The 24,180-nt window shown below is 40.9% G+C and overlaps 1 protein-coding gene across 5 annotated transcripts in view; it reads left to right on the forward strand.

Moving 5' to 3' along the window:
* CCDC60 (coiled-coil domain containing 60) overlaps positions 1 to 24,180 on the forward strand; it is a 188,979-nt gene that overhangs the window by 114,937 nt on the left and 49,862 nt on the right. For 4 of the 5 annotated variants that reach the window (XM_031948699.1, XM_003761181.3, XM_012542557.3 and 1 more), the window contains 2 exons: positions 11,606 to 11,773; positions 20,421 to 20,525. In XM_031948699.1, the coding sequence (XP_031804559.1) occupies positions 11,606 to 11,773; positions 20,421 to 20,525 (273 nt within the window). The remainder of the gene's footprint in view (positions 1 to 11,605; positions 11,774 to 20,420; positions 20,526 to 24,180) is intronic. The other variant, XM_031948697.1, reaches the window with a different exon arrangement.

Raw genomic sequence — 24,180 nt, forward strand, 5'->3', positions numbered from 1 at the left:
CCCTTTTCACTATCTCTCATGACTGGCTTGCTCTTTCTTCTTATCTCTCCCTCCTGGCTTCCCTAACAAGTCTGAGCTAAAAGTCTCACCTTCTGCAATTCCCAGTTCTCCTTAATGTTAGTGTCTTCCTGCTGTTGGTTAGGGGCAGCTCGGTGGTGCAGTGGATAGAGCACCAGCCCTGAAGTCATGAGGACCTCAGTTCAAATCTTGTCTCAGACACTTAACACCTCCTGGCTGTGTGACCCTGAGCAAATCACTTAACCCCAATTATTTCAGCAAAAAAAAAAAATCAGCTTTCCATTGGTTAGTTCCAATTTCTCCTAACGATAACTTGTTTCAACACACCCATTTGAAAATTGTCTCTTCCCTTGCTCTTCGAGATCTGAGACTCATGTAAACATCAGTAAATGCCAGTTGACTGACTTGACTTGAATCAGCACCTCTTAATTCTAAGCCTAATGTTTCACTGAAACCACACCTTCTAATGTGTTACCCCGAAATTGTTCTTGGAAGTGAGCCAGTATTATTTAAAATGAACAAAAAGCCAGGCAGCAAAACAATTCCATTGAGTGCAGAAGGGATGATTACTCCTTACAACATTGAATTTAAAACTGGAAGGGACTGTAGAACATGGAATGTTTGGGCTAGAAGAGCCCTTAGAACATAGAACTACAAAGGTAAAGAAGAGGTCTTAGAACACCAGATATTACCCCTGGAAGAAACTGTAGCGCAAAAAAGAAACTGTAGTGCAAAAAATGAATCATAAAGGACTACAAATTATAGAACATGAAATACACAACTAAAAAGGACCTTCAGACACGCAATGTCAGTGCTTAGCTTATTTTAGGGGTTCATAGTGATGTGATCTCTGGTGTGGGATTTGTCACCAGATGATGGCAGGCACCAAAAGCTGGGGTCCGGTCATGTGAACAATTCCCAGTGGCCATTCTCTTTGGCAAAGGGCAAATTTATTTATTTAACCCCTAAATTTATTTAGGGGAAATGTGTTACAGACAAAATGAAGGGATACAATAGACACCGGGAATGGTAAATATGAAATAGAGTGGGAGAGCATATGAAAGACCAGTTCCTCAGTGGAACTCACAATTATCCAGGAGAAAGGGAACATCCCAGGAGATTGGGGTGTGCCCTTAGTTGGCAGGCTAAATCCTGAAAGGGACTTAGCACCCTAAAAGTTTGTTAGCTGTAAAGAGAAGTGGTATTAAGAAGCATAGTGGAGTTAGGGAAGATACCATGTGACATGGGAGAGGGAGGTTAAGAGAAAGACACAAGGCAGATTGCCATGACAGGCTGATCCAAAGGAACATAGCAACCATGGGATGGTCCACAAGTAGCATTTATAGGGAAAATTTAGCCTCAGGGATATGACTGGGATTTCTACAAAAGGTAGGTCTCAGGAGTTCAACATAACTTGGATTCCAGACAGACAATCCCCCCAAAGGGTAGGACCGTGGAGCTAAACTGACCTCTATCAGAGCCTTCTGTCTGCTCGCCCCAGGGATCAGTTTTTCTACTAACTACACCTAATATTGAAGTCCTCATCAATAGGGCCCATGCTGAAAAGCAGGAGAATTATTGGAATCTCTTTTCTGCTTACCCAATCATTTAATCCTAAAATGCTTTCTAAACAGGTTTACTTGGGGGATGGGAGGGTAAGAGATGGGGGACAGAGAATCAATAGTTACATCAGAGAAATGATAGACAACTCAGGATTAAAACATATATGTCCTAGTCAAGTTTATTTTTTTTAAAAATTATTGTTATTTCTGCTTGTCTGGAGCTTCCTTGTATAGAGGACTTCCTTAAGTCGCTCTCCATAGTAGTGAAGAAATCTTTCTCCAAAGATTTATCCAATTTATCCAATATACAGATTGTAGGTATATAGCTGGGTTTTGTTGTTTTTGCTGAGGCAATTGGGGTTAAGTGACTTGCCCAGAGTCACATAGCCAGGAAGTGTTCAGATTTGAACTCAGGTCCTCCTGACTTCAGGGCTGATGCTCTATGCCCTGCACCACCTAGCTGGCCCAGTGTATAGTTGTTTAGAAGTTATCTCCCATTCCATGACAAAGTCCTTGAGGACAGGGACCATACTTTTGGATTGATTTGTAGGGGGAAATGGTATTTGTTTTCTTTTTATGCCCAATACTTAGCACATTGCCTGGCCCATGGTAAGCACTTAATAAATTCTTTTAACTTAACTTGACCTGTCTAGCCTCTGAGGGTTCCCAAAATCTATGTCAGCTGGTGATCGGTTCCTTTGAAGTACAATGTAAAAGGTCCAACTTCACAGGATGGCAGCAACAAAATGGTTTTCCATCTTTCCCTTAATATGCAAAAGAAAGCCTGACTCTGGTGTTCTCTAATGATGTGTCATCACTTTGCCGGCTTCTTAACTCAGGCTTGGACTTGGTAACATTTTAATTAGTGAAAATACAAGATGTTATCTCTTGCTTTGATTTCAAATCTTCACTTGGGGATCTTTTAGCATTAAAATTGGTTAGGAAAAAAGACCCAGGGATATTGGATGTTGGAAAAAAGGCTGTCTTAATCCAAGACCAACCTTTCTAATTTATTATTTACTGCACAGAGAGAGCAACCTGTTCTCAAAGCCTTTAACTAGGATGGGAGACATTATTTTTTAATCTGTACATTACCAGAAGCAAGGATGTAGCCAATAACAACCAATATACCAGCACGTTTGTCCACAGCCTGAATATCTGAACTAACTCTTAACTTTTTGCTTGATCTCCAGACTTTGAAGTGAATTCTATAGGCATAGGAGACAGCTTACCATTTATTCAGGGATTTTGTTCAGTATTTCATAAGCTTCTACAAGATGGATAAGCAGTCATGTCATGAGGCTAAGAAAACATGAGAAAATTTGGAAGGTAACTTAGAACTGGAAGGGAACCTGAGAAGACAGAATTTGAGGTCTAGAAGAGGTCCCAGGAGACTAGTTCAACTTCATTATGTGTAGAAGAGGCTGACCTAAACAAGTCTCTGATCATTGGAGAATTTAACTAAGCAACCCAACAATGAGATACAAAAGGATTACCTAATTGTAATCATTTTCTATAGTCAAATCTGTAACATTAGTTGAAGGCAACTGGATAGGGCACAAATAACTCCTAATGATTAACTGAAAAGATCATCCCTGCCTCTAATGATGACCTACCGCCAACTGGTCCCAATCAGAGAGGTCAAGATATGACAAAATGATAATTGAGATAATGAACTCAAGAGCACTTCTTGTAGGGTTGGGCTGGGTTGGGCAAGGAGGAGACTTCCTCCTTCTAACCATCGGCACATAGCCATAGAAAATGTGTCCTTGCCCTCAGCCTGAGAAGGAAAATCAACATTGCTCCCTACATTTCAATCTTCCATGTTAACAAAGAATGGAAGAAAGAACATGGTGCTGGAACATTGATGGTGCTGATCCTCCAAGGTTCTTTATATGTGCAAATTTTTCAGTCATGTCCAACTCTTCATGACTTGATTTGGGATTTTCTTAGCAAAGACACTGGAGCGGTTTGTCACTTCCTTCCCAGCTCATTTTACAGATGAGGAAACTGAGGCAAGCAGGGTGAAAGTGAGTTGCCCTGGGTCATCTAGTTAGTACAGACCTGAACCTGGATTTGAACTCAGGAAGATAAATCTACATGCATTCTATGCATTATGGCACCCCCTCGTTGCCCCATGTGCAAATACTGTGTGATCTATAAGTGTTCCCCCTTCCTGCTGGTGCTGGTTGTATTTGTGGGGCAGTGAGTCCCTGGTCGAGTTTTTTTTTTATTATTTTTTTGCAGTTACTTTTCTCACTGTGCTTTTCAGTAATGTTTTTGTTTTGAATTCATTTATGTCCTTGCATGATAAACATATCAGTGGAGCCTCATAAGTTATATACATTTGAGACTCTGAACCTGGGGCAGTCATTCTTCAGGGAACGTGAATTGGTAAATTAGCTGACGTCCAAAGAGCAGGAAGAGGCTTCCCCAGTATTACACAGTGGGCTAACAGTACACTAGAGGATGCCATAATGCACAGAGTGCCAGCCTGAGTCAGAAAGACTCATCTTCCTCAGTTCAAATCTGGCCTCAGACACTTACTAGCTGTGTGATCCTGGGTAAGTCACTTTACCCTGCTTGCCTCAGTTCCCTCATCTGTAACATAAACTAGGGAAGGAAATGGCAAACGGCTCCATTGTACCTGCCAAGAACACCTCAAATAGGGTCATAAGGAATCGACCATGACGAAAAAACAACTGACCAACAATAAAGCCATGACTCAAACAAACCCAGTCTCCTGACTCCCTCACCAAGACAACTTCCCTTCCATCCACCCTAGGGGTTTGTCAGACAGTAAAGTGAATTCTTTTGAAATTTCATAAAATTGGGATTTAGAATAAAGATTAAGTAAAGGGAACAAGGAAAGGGAAAACCACTTAAAATAATTAGAACACTTCTGACAGCAATTTCTTCTTCAGTGGAGCAAAGGTTAATTTGTTAGCCCTTTAAGTTAACAAATTTCATTTCTTCCAAGATAACTTAGCATTTATCATACTCCTGCTATGCAGGGAGGATTTACAGACTCTTGTGAATTGCTCTATCACACAATTTGCTGGATCCCAAAATGATTGTGCTATAATGAGTTCCGTGCACTGCCCTCCAGGAGGGGTGCAAGTAACAGGCAGGTATTCTAAGGTGAGGGAGAAAGAACTCTTCCTTCCTGTCTAGACATTACTCCGGCACTCACGCTTCTGGAACAGCTTTTCTCTCCCTGTTCGATCAGAGACAACATGCCAGTGCCAAGAGGATCGGGAAATATCAAATCATGGATTAGATAAATTTTGAGAAAAATGATTTTTCTTAGCTGCTGGCTCACATTAGATCAGGAAGACCTGAGTTCAAATTTGGACTCAGACAGTTACTGTTTCTGTGACTTAAGGTCAATTTTTTTCAATCCCTGTCTGCCTCAGTTTCCTCCTATATAAAATGGGAATTAAAATAGTACCTAACTTGAAATTGTGAAGATCAAACAAGATATTTGTAAAGTGCTTAATGCAATGTCCAGTACCCAGTAGATATTTAATAAATGCTTATTCTCTCCCCTTCCCCATACCCCTCATCATTCCCTACCATGCAGTTAATTTCTGTTATTCTACTCTATCATATCATACCATATCATGTTATAATAATCCTCCCAGTTCTGCCATTCCTTGTTCTAAGGCCCTTCCCAGCTCTGATATCCCCTGTTCTAAGCTCTCCCAGATCTTCCAGGTATCCCCTGTACTAAGGCCCTCCCACCTCTGACATTCCTTGTTCTGAGGCTCTTTCCAATTCTGATTTTGTATTCTAACTTCCAACTTTGCCATTCTGCGTTAAAGACTCTCTTCCAGCATGATGATATGTGCTCCAAAGACCCTCCCAGCTTTGAGATTCTAAGTCCTAAGATCCCTTGCAATTCTAATTTCCAGTTGACACTTTGTTCTAAGGCCCTCCCAGCCATGACATTCTAGGTCTTAAACCTACATTCTTTGTTCCATGACCTCTTAAAGATCCCTTTCGGTGGGACTTCCAGAGCAAGGACAAAAGGTAGCATTCTCCTAAATGTGCCTCTCTGTCTCTTCCCCAATCCCACCCTCACCCACATCTTGGCAGAAACTAACTAAATTACCTGTCACCAGCTACGTCTTGTTCACTTAAATAGCAATTTGCCATGTACGCGTACAGTGTTTGCCCAGATCCCAGACATGTCAAGTGAACTTTGCGAAACCGTCAGAACCAAATAGAACCCAGTCCCACTGGTGATTTGTTCTCCATTGATAGTCAGACATGTCACATCATCAGGACAGCTCCAAGATACCTTTCTGACATCTGCTTTATGATCAAAAGAAGAAAATTAATTTCTTCTTTCCATTGGAGGCCCGAGTCATTGGGCAGAGAGAGGCCACGGTAACAGCGCTCTCCCGAGGCAAAAAGCCTGACTCGGCAATCGCCGCTCTCCACCATGCATTATTATGAACAGATGACCCGGGTATAGCCACCGATTTAGAGAAGAGACTTAATAACTATGTAGTTCCACAAAGCAGTCAGAATCTGTTTGCAATTAATTTGCCATACCCACAATATGCTACTGACACAATCTTTTGTGTAGTAACTCTGGTGACCTTCCCTCTGCTAATCTGGTCCCACAAAGGAAAGTGAAGTGCTCTACCATGAATTACGGGACTGCTCTGGGAAACTGTTTTAATTTGCATGCCGACAAAGGTATTAACTTAACCCCCCAAAATAAGATGCGTCCTTTTGTCTGACTGGCAATTCAAAATCTGTGTTGTGACTATAGTTGACTGAAGCTCAATTACTGTAATAAATGTATTCCAAATTTCATCTCGATTGCATTTGCATTTTAATGAATGATGCCTACCTCCTTATCAATTTGGCAACGGGGCGAGGGTTATTAAGTTATTGTATAAACAGGATGGTCTGACGGGGAAATCGTCAATACGAAATCCCATTTAGCCGGTGCCTTCCCAGCCAAAGGCTGGCTGATTAAGGGCTTCTGTGGGTGGACTAAAAGTGCCAGAATTGGAGGATGGCTCTAGGGTTGCCCCACCCCTAATTTGTTATGTGACCTTGAAGAAATCTGACTCTCAGATTCCTCTTCTGTAAAAATGGAGGGGCTGGACCGCTTTATTTAAGTTCCCCAATACCCTTCAGTTCACAGACATTCTGTGGGAGACAGTTCATCGGAGAGTAGGCTCAGGATTTTGGTGAACAGCACTGTATTGTTCATTTTTCAAAGATCAGTGACATCACAGGGTACTCTTGACTTGCAGACTGGGTTTAAATGAGGGATAGCTACACAAAGTTAACGGTCTCACTCTTCCCCAAGTCATCAATGTCCAATGGCAAGACTGGTGATGGCCAGGATGCAGCAATGACCTTGGAGTCTTCAATGTCTGACTAAGCTCTGAGCCAGCAACTGCTTCAGCCACCTTTGTAGCCATTGGAACAAATTATTCTCAGCTGCTCACTCCACCAGGGGCAGTCTTTACAAAATGCATGGGGTAGGAAACCCCTCTTTAAAAAAACTCAATAATAAAGGAAAGCCATTATGCTAAGCACTTTACAAATGCTATCCCATTTGATCCTTACAAAAACCTATAAAGTAGATGCTATTACTTTCCCCATTTTCCAGTTGGGGAAATTAAGGCGCATATAAGATTAAATGACCTATCCAGGGCAAAAAGCCAGTATGTCTCAGAAATGGGACTTGAACCCAGATCTTCTAGACTCCAAAGCCAGCTTTCTATTTACTGTGTTAGGATGCTAATACACACCTGAACACCATCTGCAGAAGTGTCTAGAGTTGTTCTTTATCATTTTGTGGTCTTGCTCCTCTTTGACAGTGTTGGGCAAAGCCCATGGATGCCTTCTCAGAAAATATTTTTAAGAACATAAAATCAAATATATAAGATTACAAAGAGATCCAATTATACTGAAATAGTTAAAGATGGATTCATAGATACAGATAGATGACTAATTGTTTGATCTAGATATAGAGATGATAGATAATAAAGGTAATAGGTGTGGACTGATAATAGAGAAATAAAAATGATAGATGATAGATTGATATAAATAGATGAATTAATGGTTGGATGAATGGATGGTAGAAATAGAGAAAGACAGAGATGGATCGATAGACAAAGATCTGGACAGATAGATAAATAGAAAAATAGATGGATAGATGGATGGATAGATAGATGGACTGATGAGTGGGGAAAAGAGAGATTTTTGGCATGATCAGATCATATAGAGTTTAGAATTCCATTGGGACATCACATTTTAATAAGTATATTAACAAGTTGAAGTGCATCCTGCTCAGGGTGACAAGGGAGCAGAGGGATCTGGAGACCACATCATACAAGGTTAGGTTAAGGAAACTTGATGGATTTAATCCAGAAAAGAGTTGGTTGGGTCATGTCTTCAGATTTATATCTTCAGCTATCTGAAGGTTGCCATGGAGAAGAGGGGTCAGATTAGTTTCTTCTTGACCTTAGAGGTCTAAAAGGAAGATCTGGGCTTTTTCTGAAGGAAAACATCCTAACAATGAAAATTGTCTCAAAGTAGAATGGTCTGCCTTGGGAAATAGTGAGTTCCCTGTCATGGAAGTCTTTGAGTAGAGGCTGGATGACCACTTGTCAGAGATTGTGATTCTTGCTCATATGAGTAGGACTGGCTGACTTTAAGTCCTTTTCAAGCTCTGAGATTCTGTGACTATCCATCCACCTACTTCTCTCCCCTCATTCCCTGAAATCAAATCCTATATAGCTCTGACAAAATGGGTCGTGAACCAGACAGATGAAGCAGTCTCCATATGATTCTACATCCCCACAATTTAGGAACAAACTGATTTATTCTCCATTATTTGAAGAGAGTAATATTTGTTAAGTGAAAAATTTCCATGTAGCCAATTCCCTCTTGCAAGAGTGGGGCTGCCCTGAAATCACATTGCAAGGAGTGTTTGTTCATTGTAATGTTGTTCTGCCATCCCAGCTGAGGCAAAGTCTGCCTTATGGCCCCATATTTCTCCCAGGCAGAGACAGGAACTGTAAGTGAAAAGCTGGGAGGGGCAGAGCTAATGGATCTAAAAGATGCAAGATGACATCTGGGATGGGGGATCTTGATTTGAGACATTGAACCCTATAGCTCTATCATCGCTCTCTGGACCCATAGGTGGGAAGCATGGAATGAGGGACAGGCTATTGAGCCAGGAATCCGGAGTCCTAGGTGTGAGCTGTGACTGGTCCAGTTAATAGCTGTGTGAGTGAGCTTCAACTTCTTGGAGAATTGATTTAGATCAGTTGATTTAGATTTATGACCCACCGGCCTCAATCAGTCACCAGCTCTCCAACTGTGCCAAATTAAAATGTAACTAGGAAATACTTAACAAAATAAATAAAAATACAAAAATTCAAATCATAGATAATGTTAATATGTGGTTTTTTCTAAGTCAATATCCAACCTGCAGAGATATAGACTGTTCCCATTTGATTCTGACAACGCTGATTTAGATGACAAAAATAAAAGTCTCTAAAAAAGCTTCCACTCCATTCCTCTCTTCCAGTAGTATGAAAGTTGCTTGAGGACAGGGACTGGGTTTTGTTTTGCCTTTGTATCTCCACCTTTGGAGTGGCCTAATGGAGGAAGAGCTGGTTTCCAAACCAAGTCACACATTATCTAGATCTTGGTCATCTGCATAAAGATTATATAGTTTGATCCATGGTTTTAAGTTTATTCATTTTTCATTATTCTTTCTCTTGTAAGTGAACCCCTGAGCCCTACTGAATCTGAATCTAGGACCCTATTAGATGCCATATTGCTAATATTAAAACATTAGGCCTTTAAAATATGCCCTGGCAGTGCCAGGAAAGCTTTCTAGTACCTTCTGGAAGAGTAGCCAAGCAATTAGACTAATAGCCTGGTGTGCTCAGAAAGCTCCCCTTGTGAACTCCTGTCCTTGTGAACAGTCTAACCTCAAGAGTTCTGAAGGAGAGGGCCACCAGGTCACGGGAGTCCACTATCATGGCCCCAGATCTGCCAAACTCTCAGATTCCCCACTCTCCCAAATCACTGGTGCAACAGCAAATCACCAGAAAACTGGGTTATTTCAGTTAAATGCTTGGAAAGCACTGTTTGCCATCCCTGAGATGATCAAAGGACCATTCATCTGCCCTCTTACTGAAATGGATGTTGGGTATCCCTGCCCACACAGCTGACTCAGGCTTCCTCAAACTAGGGACGTCTCTCTCTGTTCTCCCATAAATGCATCTCAGGAAGTGCACTCCATATGCTGGAAGCCCTCCTCAATTTCTCTCACCATCACAAAAATTATCTGACAGTTCACCTGTCATCCCTCACCCTTGCTAAGGGTCCTAACCGTATTTTCTTCTTGTCTGTCTTACATTTTTTCAGGAAATGAGGGGGATTTCTTTTGCTCCTCTTGTTTGCCTCTTCATGGCATATCACCATATGTCCATATCTCCCATGCAACTCTCCATTGCCCTCCATCAATGCTCATTTTTAATCCTTCAGTCCATCTCTGTTTAAAATGTGGGGAAGACAGAGAAGGGGGAAGGATGCTATTTCCCTGAGATTGCATATATCAGGAACCAAACCAGCTGCTTCATCTCGGTGAATTCTGGATGGCTTAATCCTCACCCCACCAAGGACAAGAATATGCCATCCTCTGGAGGATAGAGGCTTCTCTCTGATTGCAATCCCCTTCACTTCCCTGTTGCTCTGCGGCCAAGTGGCTGCTTGGCAGTGAACGGGAGCTGTACCCAGCCTCCCTCCCACCCCATACTTTTCTCCCCCTGTCATTTCTGTCATCACCGATGGACAGGTGTGAACATTCCCTCCTCTTCCCCCCAGGGCTGGAGTGCCCTTCCCCTCGTCTCCCAAATCCTGACAGCCTCTTGACAGCCTTCCTCTGATTGAAACTATATTGAAGTGACAGCAAATAGAATCTAACAGTTAACAGGTAGCTCCGGGCGATTACTTGCCAGCCTGTGCCAATCAACCCAAGGCAGCAGGTGACCCCCTGACCCGTAAGAGAGCTGAAGATGTGACAAAAACTCTTATTAAGCAGAAGGGTGAGCTTCGGGAGGGGAGGAGGAGGAAGACAATGAGAAGGGATCCAAAGGCCTCGCTCACCATGTGCTGGCTGAGCTGGAAAAACTGGGCTGAACACAGGTTGGAGGACATTTGCTGCCACCAAGGGGCTTTTTCTGCTAGAGCAGGATTCCCTAGTGCATTGGGGGACCCTCAAGTCACAGAATCCCAGCAGTGAGGCAGAGCCCACTGCTTCTTGAGACCGCTTGTCATTCTTTGAGACAGCTCCTCTTGTTAGGAAGTGTCCCCTGACATCCAGCCAGAGTGGTCTCTTAGCAATTTGAGATCTATGGCATGAAATAGAGAGGCTTTGCAGGGACAGTGTGACGGCTGCCTTTGTGTATTTGAAGGGTTATTACACGGAGACAGGAGTGAGACATTCAGCTTGGCCCTAGAGGGCAAAACGGGGAAGGGGAAGGGGAGTGTGTCCATGATTGAGTGTGTGGCTATGACTATAGGTGTGTGTGACTGAGTGTGAGTGTGATGTGTACAAGCGAATGAGAGTGTGTATGTGCAAGTGAATGAGTATGAATATGAATGTGTGGGTATGTGAGTGTGAGAACCCACACAGGAGGATTTGGCCATAGGGTGGATGGAAAGGGCCACAAGTTCTAATTGCGCTAAGTCCGAAGATTAAGCCTGGACTTCTCTCATATGTACACGTTAAAGAGAGCTTTCAGCAGAGAGCACAGGGATGGTTATCTCCATTTTACAGATAGAGAAACAAAGCCTCAGCGTCTGAGCCAGGTTTTAAATCCCAGGCTTCCTGACATCAAGTCTGCTACATCTTCTATTTTCTTCTTTTTTCTTCTATTTTCTTCTTTTTTTCTTCCATTTTCTTCTTTTTTATCCTATTCTCTTCTATTTTCATCTTCTATTTTCAAATTCACTTTCTTCTTCTCCCCATGCAGCTACCTGATCCGATCAGTGAAAATGGGCCAAAGTTATTTCGACATTTTGAAGGCAGAGAGCGCAATAAGAAAGAAAATCTTGATGGACAAAAAGAGAGAAGAAGAGGAGAGAAACAGATTTCAGCCTCCAAAACTGCCTGCTGCTGAAACCAGTGATGTTAGCCTGAAGTAGGTAGACCCAAAAGCATTAGTATTTCTATTTTGATTGTTTTTCTTGTTGGGGTATTCAGTCCCGTCTGACTCTTCGTCTCCCCACAAATTATGTCGGTAGAGCATAAAATGATGCAGAGATAATGGAGTATTTTGCTATTTCTTTCTCCAGTGTGTCCCCATTTTACAGATGAGGGACTACAACAAATTGCTATTAAGTAGCTTGCCTAGGCTCACATAGCTAGTAAGTATTTGAGGCTGAATTTGAATTTTATTGACTCCAGGTCCAGTGCTCTATCCATTGAACCATCTATCTGCCCCTGATATTTCAATACCTCTTGGGAAAATAATCAATCACCCCACTGAGAATTAAAATCATTTGGCAGATACTACTTAACTAGCATCAGAGTTAGAAGAGAATGGTTCTCTACCACAAATTTCATATGCAGGTAGAAAATAATTGAGTTTAGCCTCTAGTTAGCAAAATTAATTAGATAGGAAGCAATAAGAAGGTGCTTCCTTCCCCTCCCCCATTGTGTCACCCCTAAGAGGTCCTGTTTAACTCCCTCCCCCTGTACTAGCCTTCTCTAGGGTCCTGTGATTTTCACTGGGACTGTTGTCCCAGAGTCTTTTCCTGATCTAGGCCTTCTTGCCCTAAGTCTGAGACCGCCTCCCCCTACCCCAGTTGAATTTATCTTTAAAAAGTGATTTGAAAAGGCACATTTTGGGGGTGTTTTCCCCAAATGTCTCTTCTGATCCCAACACCAAATCTAGAGGAAGGATCTGTTGTATTATTCTATATTCTATCTGTCCTGTAATATTCCCATGGTAACCTTACCCTATCATTGAAGATGTTAAAGCTCATTGAATTCTATACCTAGATATAGATAGGACCTTAGAGGACCCAAAGTCTTTTTTTACAAATAAGGAAACTGAGGCAGAGAGAAATTGAGTTTCAGAAGGTGACTTAATTGAGTGCAAGAATGGGGATCAAACCCAAGATCCACTGACTCTTAAATCTACTGCCTTTCCATTATACCACATTACTTCTAGCTCGAAAATCCAGAGTATTAGAGGTCATCTAATCCAATCCCCTCATTTTAGAAACAGACACTGGGACCCAGTATCTTGCCCAAAATCACAACTGGAAGATCAGCTGAAACCTCCTGTGATCTCATCATCCGATGTGGTATCCTAATAATTTCTACCTCCTACTCAATAACATAAAATGGGTACTTTTAATACCTATAGTTTCCACTTTGTGATGTGATGTTTCTAAAAAAAGCACCTGATCTAGAATCTGGGTTCAGATCTTACACCTAACACTATCTGTGTAATCTTGGACAAGTTACTTATTTCACCCTAAAATGATGTGGGTTCTGTGAGCGTCTTCCAGCTCCGAGCTTTGCGCTTTGCAAACTTTAAAATGATATAGGACAATTCTATAATGATTCTAAATTATTATTTAGATTCTATAATAATTTATTATTTTATTTATATTTATTATTTTATTTATATTATTTAGATTCTGTAATTTATTTATTTATATTTATATTTATTATTTTATTTATATTATTTATTATTTAGATTCTGTAATTTATTTATTTATATTTATTATTTTATTTATATTATTTATTATCTAGATTCTGTAATTTATTTATTTATATTTATATTTATTATTTTATTTATATTATTTATTATTTAGATTCTGTAATTTATTTATATTTATATTTATTATTTTATTTATTATTTATCATTTAGATTCTATAACAATTCTAAAATGATATAGAATTGTCCGTTGTTATTTTATCAAATTTCTGCCTTTTCTACCATCTTGCACACACCTTGGAACCTTCTAGGTCTGGCGCTGCCAGAGAGCAAGGGTAATGTACAGGACAGACGCATCTGAAGCTTTCCCAAAACCAAAGGGAGCAACATAGCACAGGCAGAAGTTGCCGGAATCATCTAGAACGGGGGCCAGATACAAGTTGACAAAACAGATTTTGTTCTGAGGGAAGCTGTAGAGATGGAGCTTCTTTCAGGAGCAGAGCCCAGAGTGATCATTGAGAGAGAGCGAGACAGGTAACCGTCATCAGGGCAGAGCCCACTGCGACCTCTGCAGCTCTGCCCAAAGCCACGTGCCCCTCCAGCAGATCTCCCCTTTGATGATGGAGGGCCGGGGGATGCTCCTCTGCCCAGGGAGGGACTCACCCTCACCTCCCGGGGCTGAAAATGAAGCCAGCAGCCTGCTGGGAAGCCCCAGAGTGGCTGCAGTTTATGGAGCCAAAGCTGCATCAATTTCCCCTTTTCTGAAGAAAGGGAGAAAGGACCCAAGCCCTGTATTTCCTCGCTGAAATAAACGTACGAGGAAGCACGTGCCCGATTTCCGATCCTCTCCGGTTCCCCCCGAGATCTGAGAGCCGGACTCTGTGTTTGAATGGGTATTTTAATCCCAGCCTGGAGAACACGCGTCTTCTTTCCAGCCAGCTCCCGATTGCGGCCCGTGGCTCACTTTAAAGCTTCGTCAGTTTCAGCATTGGTGAATTACACGGAGGGGATATTGACCTGGCTGTGGTACTGTGGTCTCAGGGAGTGGGGAGAAGCCGGGTCCCATAGCCCTCCTCTTCCCACCGTTAACCCACTGCTCTGTCCTGAGCAAGTCATCTGGGTTTTTTCTGCAGTTCCGTTTCCTCACCTGTAAAATAGGACTAAAAATGCCTGTGGCTGTACTTTACCAGCTTATATTGAGGCTCAAGCCTGATCCAAGATTAAGACAGAATCTCTGAGGTTTTCTGCTCGGACCAGAGTCTCATTTTAGCGAGGAAACCATGGCCAATTTGCCAGGGTCAGACAGGTAATAAGAATGGGGTCATCTGGCTCCAGAGACAGCCCTTTCTCTGCATTCCACACAGCATCCTTTATATGTTATAGGTAAAACACTTCCATTTTTCCTGTGATTGTTCAGTCATTTTTCAGCCATGTTTGACTTTTAGTGACCCCATTTGAGGTTTTCTTGGCGGAGATACTGGAGTGGTTTGTCATTTCCTTCTCCAGATTCAAACTTTCTATAGTTATACAAATGCCCAAATGTCCAAAGTTATCAGCATTTTTGTTATAACAATTTTTCAGGTGGACGGTACAGTGGACAGAACACTAGGCATAAGGTCAGAAAGATATGAGTTCAAATCCAGCTGCAGACATTTACTGGTAGTGTGACCCTGGATGAATTATTACTCTCTACTTCAGTTTCCTCATCTGTAAAATGGGGGTGCCAATAATAGTAGCACCTTTTCTCCAGATTTGTTGTGAGGATCAATTAAGATAATAAGATATATACTATATATTATAATAATCACTGTTATTCTTATTAGATGGAGGGCTGACTCAAAATTGGGCTGATTCTAGGTTCAGATATCACTTCTGACACTATAACAGCAGGAAAATCTCTTCATCTTTCTGGGTCTCAGTTTTCATATCCATAGAATGGACCAATAACAGCCATCGTGACTCTCTTACCCGGTTGCTGAGAGGCTCCAGTGAAATCACATAGGCAAAACTCTTTGCAAAACATAAAATGTTATGGAAATATTGAATATCACCAGAATGCTTCAGATGTTGACCATTCCTAGAATCAGAAGATGCTAAGGTAGAAAGGGCCCTCAGATACCAGCTAGTTCAATGCCTTCATTTGACCAATGAGCAAACTAAAAACAAGTGCCAACTCAAGGATGCACAGAAGGAATACAAGAGTGGAGGAAGTGTGGGGGACAGGGCCACTAAAGCCAGAGCTCTTGGACCACATCTTTGTAGATGAAATGTATATTCATGCTTAATAGGAGATGAAGGCCAAGAGGAACTGAAAAATCAAATGCCCCTCTTGAGAAAATAATCACACCATCAGCAAGCCTTTCTTGGATATCTGCTACAGATCAGGTTTTATTCTAGACATTGAGAATCTGATAATCATTGATAATGATAACAATTATGATGATGATAATAATAATAATGCCTGATTCTGTAACTCATTATAGTCCACAAAAGCAATCTCCTCACCTCTAATACTAGACTGTGTAATGCTGGGCAACTCCCTTAACTTTTAGATATCTCAGGCAGTTCTTTTAAGACCTGTTATGAGATACTAAAGTGGTATTAAACTATGATGATTGATACTGTCCATGAAATCATGGAAAAGGAAGGGGAGGAAGAAGAAAGAAAAGAAGAAAAGAAATAAGGAAGGAAGGAAGGAAAAGAGGAAGAGAGGAAGGAAGGAAGGAAGGAAGGGAAGGAAGGAAGGAAAGAAGGAAGGAAGGAGGGAGGGAGGGAGGGAGGGAGGGAAGGAAGGAAGGAAAGAAGGAAGGAGGGAAGGAAGGAAGGAAGGAAGGAGGGAGGGAGGGAGGGAAGGAAGGAAGGAAAGAATGAGGGAGGGAGGGAAGGAAGGAAGGAAGGAAGGAAGGAAGGAAGGAAGGAAAGAGGGAAGGAAGGAAGGAAGGAAGGAAGGAAGGAAGGAAGGAAAGAAGGAAAGAGGGAAGGAAGGAAGGAAGGAAGGAAGGAAGGAAGGAAGGGAAGGAAGGAAGGAAAGAAGGAAGGAAGGAGGGAAGGAAGGAGAAGGAAGGAGGGATGGAGGGAGGGAAGGAAGGGAAAAGGAAGGGAAGGGAATAAGGGAGGGGGGAGGAAGGGAAGGGAGGAAGAGAGGGAAGAAAGAAGGAGCCTAGGAGAAATGAAGGAAGGGAAAGAAAAAAAAGAGAAAACGGAAGGGAGAAGGGAGAAGGAATCAATAAAGACCTTTTGCTAAATTGAAAAAAACCACAGCTCTTTCTAGGAGCCTAAATCAATATGAGGCATTTAAGAAAGTTATTAGAAATGACAGAAGTCAATATTGAAGGAGTTGTGGGAAGAGAGGCACATTAATGTGTTGTTGGGAAAGTTGTGGATCAGTACAAACACTCTGGGAAACAATTCAAAATTATGCAAATATAGTGACTAAAATGTCCAGATACCTTGCATCCGAGATCTCACTACTAGAATTATACCCCAAGGAGGTCATTGATAAGAAGAAAATATCTATACTCCAAAATATTTATAGCAGTACTTTATATGGAAGCAAAGAATGGGAAACAAAATGGTTGCCCATAATTTGGAAAATGGCTAAACAAACTGCTTTTTATTACTATAATGGAATGTTCTCTGCTCCAAGAGATGATCAACATAATGACTACAGGGAAGTATGGAAAAATTTAGCTGAACTGAGGTGCAGAAAAGTAAACAGAGCTATTTTTTAAATGTACCTTATGACAATAATATAAATGGGGAAAAGAGTCATAAAATAATCTAAAGTGAATATTACAGAATCACACATAATACCCCTGGCCCCAAAGAGGAGATGTAAGAAGACACATCCCTCCACACATTTGCATAGGTTCACCTGTTCACAGGTGTAGAAGAAGGCATGTGTTTTCAAACTTTTTCAAAGTATTAGCTAATTTTTCTGATTTTTTCTTTTCTCTTCTTCCTCTTTTTACTTTATTAAATTTTTTTCATGGTTAACCATTGGGATGACTGGCTGGGAAGATGAGAGAGAGAAATTCTTGGAGAAATTTAGATAATATAAAAACCAAAGATATTATTAAAAATTTTACTCTTAAATGGGAAAGTTGTTAAACCAGACAGAGTGGCAAAAGAGCACTAGGATACAGGGAAAGAATTCAAAACAGATTAAGGTTTAAATCTGTTTCTGACATTAACTGTGGGGAGATGAGAGGGGGAACAAGGAAGAGAGAAGAATGAGGAGAGGAAGGGAGAGGAGAATAAAGGTATGGAAATAATGAAGGGAAATGGAAGAAAAAAGAAGATGGAAGAAAATGGAAATAAGGAGGAGGCCTCATTTCTCAACAGAGAACAGAATCATATTTATAAGATTATGAGTTATTTCCCAATTGATAAACGGTCAGAGGATATGAATAGACAGTTTTCAGAAGAAGAAATCACATGAAAAAAAGGCTTTACCTCTCATTATTGGTTAAAGAAAAGCAAATTAAAACAACTCTGAGGTTCCACTTCACATCCATCAGATTGACTAATAGGGCATGTTTTTGTGAAAAATGACAAATATTTGAGAGGATGTGGAAAAATTGGAAAACTGATGCACTGTTGGTGAAGTTGTAAACTGATCCAACCAATCTGGAGAGCAATTTGAAACTATACCCAAAGGCCTATAAAACTGTGCATGCCCTTTGATGAAACAATTCATCTACTAGGTCTGTATCACAAAGAAATCATAAAATAGTGGAAAGGACCTATTTATACAAAAATATAACGGCTTTTTGTAGAGGCACAGAATTGGACATTAAAGAGAATGGCCATTCTGTTCTGAATGGCTAAACAAGTTATAGTATATTAATGTGATTGAATACTGTTGTGCTATAAGAAATGACAAAATAGTTTCAGAAAAACCTGGAAAGACTTTAATGAATTGATATGAAGTGAGCAGAACCAGAAATTGTACAGATTAATAGTAATATTATTCTGTGATTAACTATGAATAATTTAGCTATTCTCAGCAATACAGTTGTGTTGAAAGATACTGTCCATCTTCTGAGGAAATATTAATGGAGTCTGAATGCTGATTAAAATATAATTTTCTCACTTTATTTTTCTTGCTTTTTGGCAACATGGCTAATATGGCCATGTGTTTTACATGATTTCACATGTATAATTGATAATGAATCTTTTACTTTCATGGAGAATGGGGGAAGGGATGGGAGGAAGAGAGAAAACTCAAAAATTTAAACAAATGTTAAAAATAATAAATTTAAATTTAAAAAACTTAAATGTAAACAGATTTTTAAAAAGAGGAATGAAGAAAGAGAAGGAGAAAAGGGACAAGGTGAATAATGACAAAAATCAAGAAGAGGAAAGAAAAGAGTTACTGAAGAGGAAATGCTAAGGAAGATGAGAGCTGAGATGAGAAGAGAGAAGAGACAAAGAGTGTCTTCCAATGCACTTGTGTAATTTTTCATGAGTTTGCAATGTTCTAAAGGGCACTGTACATGGAAAAAATAGTTGGAGTTGGAAAATTTTGCATTGCATCATAGCCCCATCACTTTCAACTGATAGAATGATCTTGGTCAAGCCACTAAACTGCTCTGGCCCTCAGTTTCCTCATGTATAAGATGAAGAGGTAGGTTGCTTCTAAGATCCCTTAACAACCCTATGACCTACGAGCCAACGACCTTAGAAAGGCTTTAGTCTGAGACTGCACTTATGCCCTAGGAAAATCCCCAAATAACTAAGGAAAGGCATCAAAGGACCTTCCAGAGTCCATTAGAAGGGAAATCAAGGAAAAAATACCCCTGGACTCTTTATTCAAAATAGTTTCAAATGAGATAATATTTATAGGGTATTTATCATAGTACCTGGCACAAAGTAGAATTGTATTAATGCTAATTGTTTGTTATTATTATTTCTAACTGAACTGTAAAACAGCTACTCAGAAGTTGGAAGAAAGACAAATTTATATATGTAAAGTCTCAAGAAATGGATTCAAATCCTAACACATTTCTTTCTATCTGAGGATTCTTTGACCAGTTACTCACTTCACAATTTCATCATCTGTAAAGTGAAGGGGCATTATAATTCTTACAAGGTGCTAAGTCACTGGAATTGATAGGCACTCTGGGAGATTCATAAGTCAGGATTCAGTCCAGGAGATTCACAAGTCAGAAGGACAAGCCCACAAGAGGAGAAGCCCACAATCCCCCTCTTGGAGGAGGAATCAGATTCATTCCAACTTCCACCTTTGTGCTGGCTGGAGGCTTTGGATTCAGAGGGAGCTGGAGGCTGAAGTTGGAAGAGACAAAGGACTAGAGGCAAGAGTCCTCGGAACCAAGGAGAGAGATAGCCCTCTAAGAAAGCCAACCGGGCTATTTTGAAGGAGACAATAAAGGATCTGGACTTTAACTCCTGGCTGCATTTGAGGTGATTATTACACTGAACTGAAACTAAGGCTGCCTCCAGAAGCCCCCCAAGAAACCTGCTCCCAGAGAACGATTATATTTTAGAGAAGAGAATATTACAAAGGGGGTGAGAAGTGCTGAAATAGATGGATTCTTTCTTCTTTCTCTAAATTGATGATTAACACGTGAACCCTGATTCTGTTATCTCTATGACTTAGGAAAAGTCATTTTATCTCTCCAGGTTCGGTTCAACTCAATTCAATAGCCACTGATTAAGCACCTACTGTGTGCCAGTAGGGTGCAAAACACTGGGGATACAAAAAGACAATCCTTGTTCTGAAAGGAATTTGACATTTAATGATCTAATGGAGAGACAACTTATAAATAAATAAGGCAAAATATAAGACAAATAAGAAATAATAAAGGGAAGGCACTGGAATTTGGCCTCAGTAGAATTTGTGGGGAGGAGAGGGTTAGATTAGCAAGCCTCTGAGGTCCCTTCTAAGAGTCATAGTTGTAAATAATCTCCACCTATAAGAGATGTGCCTTTTACACTATTTCTAGGAAAACCTGTGACTTTTCTGCCTTTATTTTAAACTTTTTTGGTCTCCCTCAGATGAACAGAAGTGCTTTATGAGGAACACTAGACAAGGTGATGTTGAAAAATTCAGTTCAATGCCCATGTATTAAGCTTCTGCCTTTCCCCCCCACAGCTTGTATGATGGAGGAAAAAGAGAGGGAACTCCAGATGTTATCCTACGACCTTTCAACCCAGTACACAACTGTCTGATCTCACCCTCGCTATCCCATGCCCAAATGTGAGTCTGCCAGATTCTTTTCTCCTATTTTATCTTGCTTCCACCAAAGAAAAGGGAATCCAAGTGACGATGTGTGAGCTGCCCTCCCAAACTGCTTAGCTATATGCAAATGGTAACAGAAAGCAGAAACTGAATTTTAAAGCAAGATGGGAGGGAGCTAGGATTATTTATAAAGCCAGGAATCAATATGGGGAATATTTTCCCAGCATCAATTAAAAAAAAAAAACTAAGGTCCAAATCTCAATGTGAGAGACAATGTGGAAGAGTAGATAGAGAGCTGGCCTTAAAATTAGGAAGAGCCAAGTTCACATCCTGCCTTTTGATATATGCTGACTGTGTGACTCTAAGCAAGTTACTCAACTCTTTCAAAACATGTATTCCTGACCATTTTTACCTTCTTGACCCCTTTGGCAGTTGGGTAAAGCCTAGCTAGAGGAATCCCCTTCTCAGATCATGTTTTCAGAAAATTCAAAGAAATGCTAAATTTCAGTTAGAAGTTAGTGGGAGTGGGTAGAAAATGTTTATGTTCATCGATTCCCTGAAATTTATGCAGGGACTCCTTGGATCAAAACGTGGAGATATCCCAGATTAAGAGCTTCTGCTCTGAGAGTGTAAATTGAAGAAAAATTATAAATCTAAATCACCAGTGGGAGTTTCCTCATCTGGACTTCTTTATATCAAGGAAAATGCAGGTCTCAATGAGTAGTGTCATTTTTCTGGGCCTCAGTTTCCTCATCTGTAATATGAAGGTATTAGACTCAGTAGCCTCTTCTTTGAGGATTCAATTGGCGATCAGGGTAAGTTATTGAGAAGGATATCTAAGTTATACACCGGGAAGAATTTCTTAACAAGTAGTGCTGTCCAAAAGCAGAATGGGCTAACCTGAGAAATAGTGGGCACTCCATCCCTGGAGGCCTTTACAAAGAAGCTGGATGACCCCTGTGTTAAAGTTTTAGATCAAGCTTAGACAAGATGGCCACTGAGGTCCTCTCTCCACAGCTGGTCTGTAGACAATTTTTTGTTTCTTGTCTCTACCTTCCAGGCAGATACTTTTGCCTTTTTCTGTGTCCCCAATACTGTGCCTGGCTTATAGTAGGCACTTTTAAAATGTCTACTGATGAACTGATTGACTGACTCCACCTCTGGGATTCTGGGATTCTTAACATCAGGATGAATTCTGCTCTCACCCATTCTGGTTTTCTTGGCTAGTCAGTTATTCATAGGCTCTTAGTAGTGTTGGAAAAGACCTTAGGGGCCAACTGAGTCCAACTCTCTCAATATATGGATGAGCACACTGAAATCAGAGAGAGCATGTTCTTAAGGATCATAATCTAGTATTTCAAGGGACATCAGGTGCCATTGAGATCAAGCCCTTCATTTTAAAGTCGAGGAAACTGAGGCCCAGAGAGATTAAAGTTATTTAAGGTCATTGATCGAGATTCAGAGGTGAAAGGAATTTTAGAGACCTCCTTGCTCAATCTGCTCATTTTACAAAAGGAGAAATTGGGAACCAAGGAGATCAAATGATTTGCCTTAAGTCACATAAGTTATTAAGCATCACAGTATTTGAACTCAAGGCCTCTGACTCCAGAGTTGGTCTTTTCGTCTGATGAATTTTTATAGATGAAGATAATAGACTTCATACTTTGGACAGTGTCCCTTGTATGTGAATGATCCCAAGCTCACTAAAACCTCCAGCTCCTAATGACTCCTAATTAGAGTCATTCCCTGTGCTTGCATCAGGCAGGTAGATGGCACAGGGGATAGAGTATCTGAGCCTAGAGTCAGGGAGACCTGACCTCAAATCCAACTTCAGACACAGTGTGTACAAAATCACTTACCTGTTTGCCTCAGTTTCTTCATTTATAGAGTGATCTGGAGAAGAAAATGGCAAATCACTCCAGCATCTTGGCCAGGAAAACCCCAAGTCAAACACGACTGAAATAACTGAACAAGTGTATGGATGTCTTCCCAGTCCTATTGAGTTAGGTGTATCCTATCTATAACGTTGGGATGATATTAGACATCTGTCATCGGTATGAGGGCTTTCCCTGGTACCTTCCCTACTGACTTTCCTGGCAATGAGGAGGGTTTAGGGTGTGAAAAGTCCATGAACCTGGGAATATTGATCTCTCTGGGAGAGGCTGCTTTCAGAGAATAACAATTTCCGAGTCATCATAATGGGCAGACCATTCCCGGAGTTATCCCGGGGGATGGAGGAGAGCTAGTTGGGAAGATGCTCAAGTTGCTTCCAGTAAGGAGCATCCAGACATTAACCCTATCCTGTGTTCATCAGTGGAGCTGCTCTCAAGGCAGCCTCTGGCTTACAGATGCCCAGTTTATATAATATCATGGCCCTAAATCTGGAGGGGGGAGGACTTCAAAGGTAATTTAATCCATTGGATTATTTATGGAGGAAGCACTTAATAGATGATTTTCATTATCATTGTTCTCAGCAGAAGTATTATTACTATTAATATTACTACTACTATTATTATTATTATTAACCTCCTCTCTTTTTGGATAGCTCTGGTTGTTGGGAAATTTCTTCTTATATCAAACCCAAATTGGCATTCCCTCCCCCATGTGACTCTCTCTTAAATAAAGAAGCACATTCAGAAAGAGGAGCTCTCTTTCCCAAGGGCCTTAAACCTGGTCTCTTCAAAGTCTTGGTTTCCCGCTCTGGCCCCTAGCAGAGATTTTGACCTTATAGGTCCTTCCCTATAATCCCTATAATCTTCCATTTTACAGATGACTTAAGTGAAAACTGGAGAATTGTCAAGGTTGAAATAGGATTCAAACTCAGATCTTCCTGACTCCAAGAACAACATACAATCCTGTCCCACTTTCTTCTCAAGAATTTACTTGTTTCTAATTTATGGCTCTAATTTATCAATGAATGTTACTGAGGCAGCATAGAACAGTGGACAGAGAATTGAATTTGGAGTCAGAGGTCCCAGATTCAAATTCTGCTTCAGACACTTAATAGCTCAGAGTAAATAAGTGACTTCCCCTTTCTGGACCTCAGTTTGTTGGACTAACAACCTCTGGGGCCTCTTCCAGCTCCTCATCTATAGTCCCCTGGTATCAGTATGCTTTAGTGGAAGGATCACTGGACTTGGAATCAAAGGACCTGCCTATATGATATCACTTCCTGGCCTCAGTTTCCTCAAGGAAGATGGTTGCTCCCTTCAAGCTCTAAGTCTAAGATCCTATATCCTAGGGGAATTATTTCCTCCCAATCAAATAGAAGCCCCATGAGGGCATGGACTAATTTCATTTTTGTCTGTGCCCTCAATACCTAGCACAGTAACTGGCATATAGCAGGGATTTAATAAATGTTTTGAATTGAATTGGAGATCATCTGAGAAGGGAGATGCATCACAGAGGGCTTCTCATGGGAGGTGGCACATGGACCTTGAAGCAGCCTCTGGGGGAGATGTGTTCCTGAGAGCCTTTGGTGGATCTCTGAATGCACCTTCCCCAAAGAGGCATCATCTACACCCACGTGGTTTACATTAATGCGAGTGTGTCAGCCCCTCGAATACTCTAGGGTGTGATGGTACAGTGGGAAGAAGGACTGGATTTTGAAGTTGAAGCTTCTGTGTGCCCTGGGTGACTGTGAATGAGTCATCTAACACTCTCAGAGCCTCAG

The sequence above is a fragment of the Sarcophilus harrisii genome, chromosome 1 (assembly GCF_902635505.1).
Source record: "Sarcophilus harrisii chromosome 1, mSarHar1.11, whole genome shotgun sequence".
Lineage (NCBI taxonomy): Eukaryota > Metazoa > Chordata > Mammalia > Dasyuromorphia > Dasyuridae > Sarcophilus > Sarcophilus harrisii.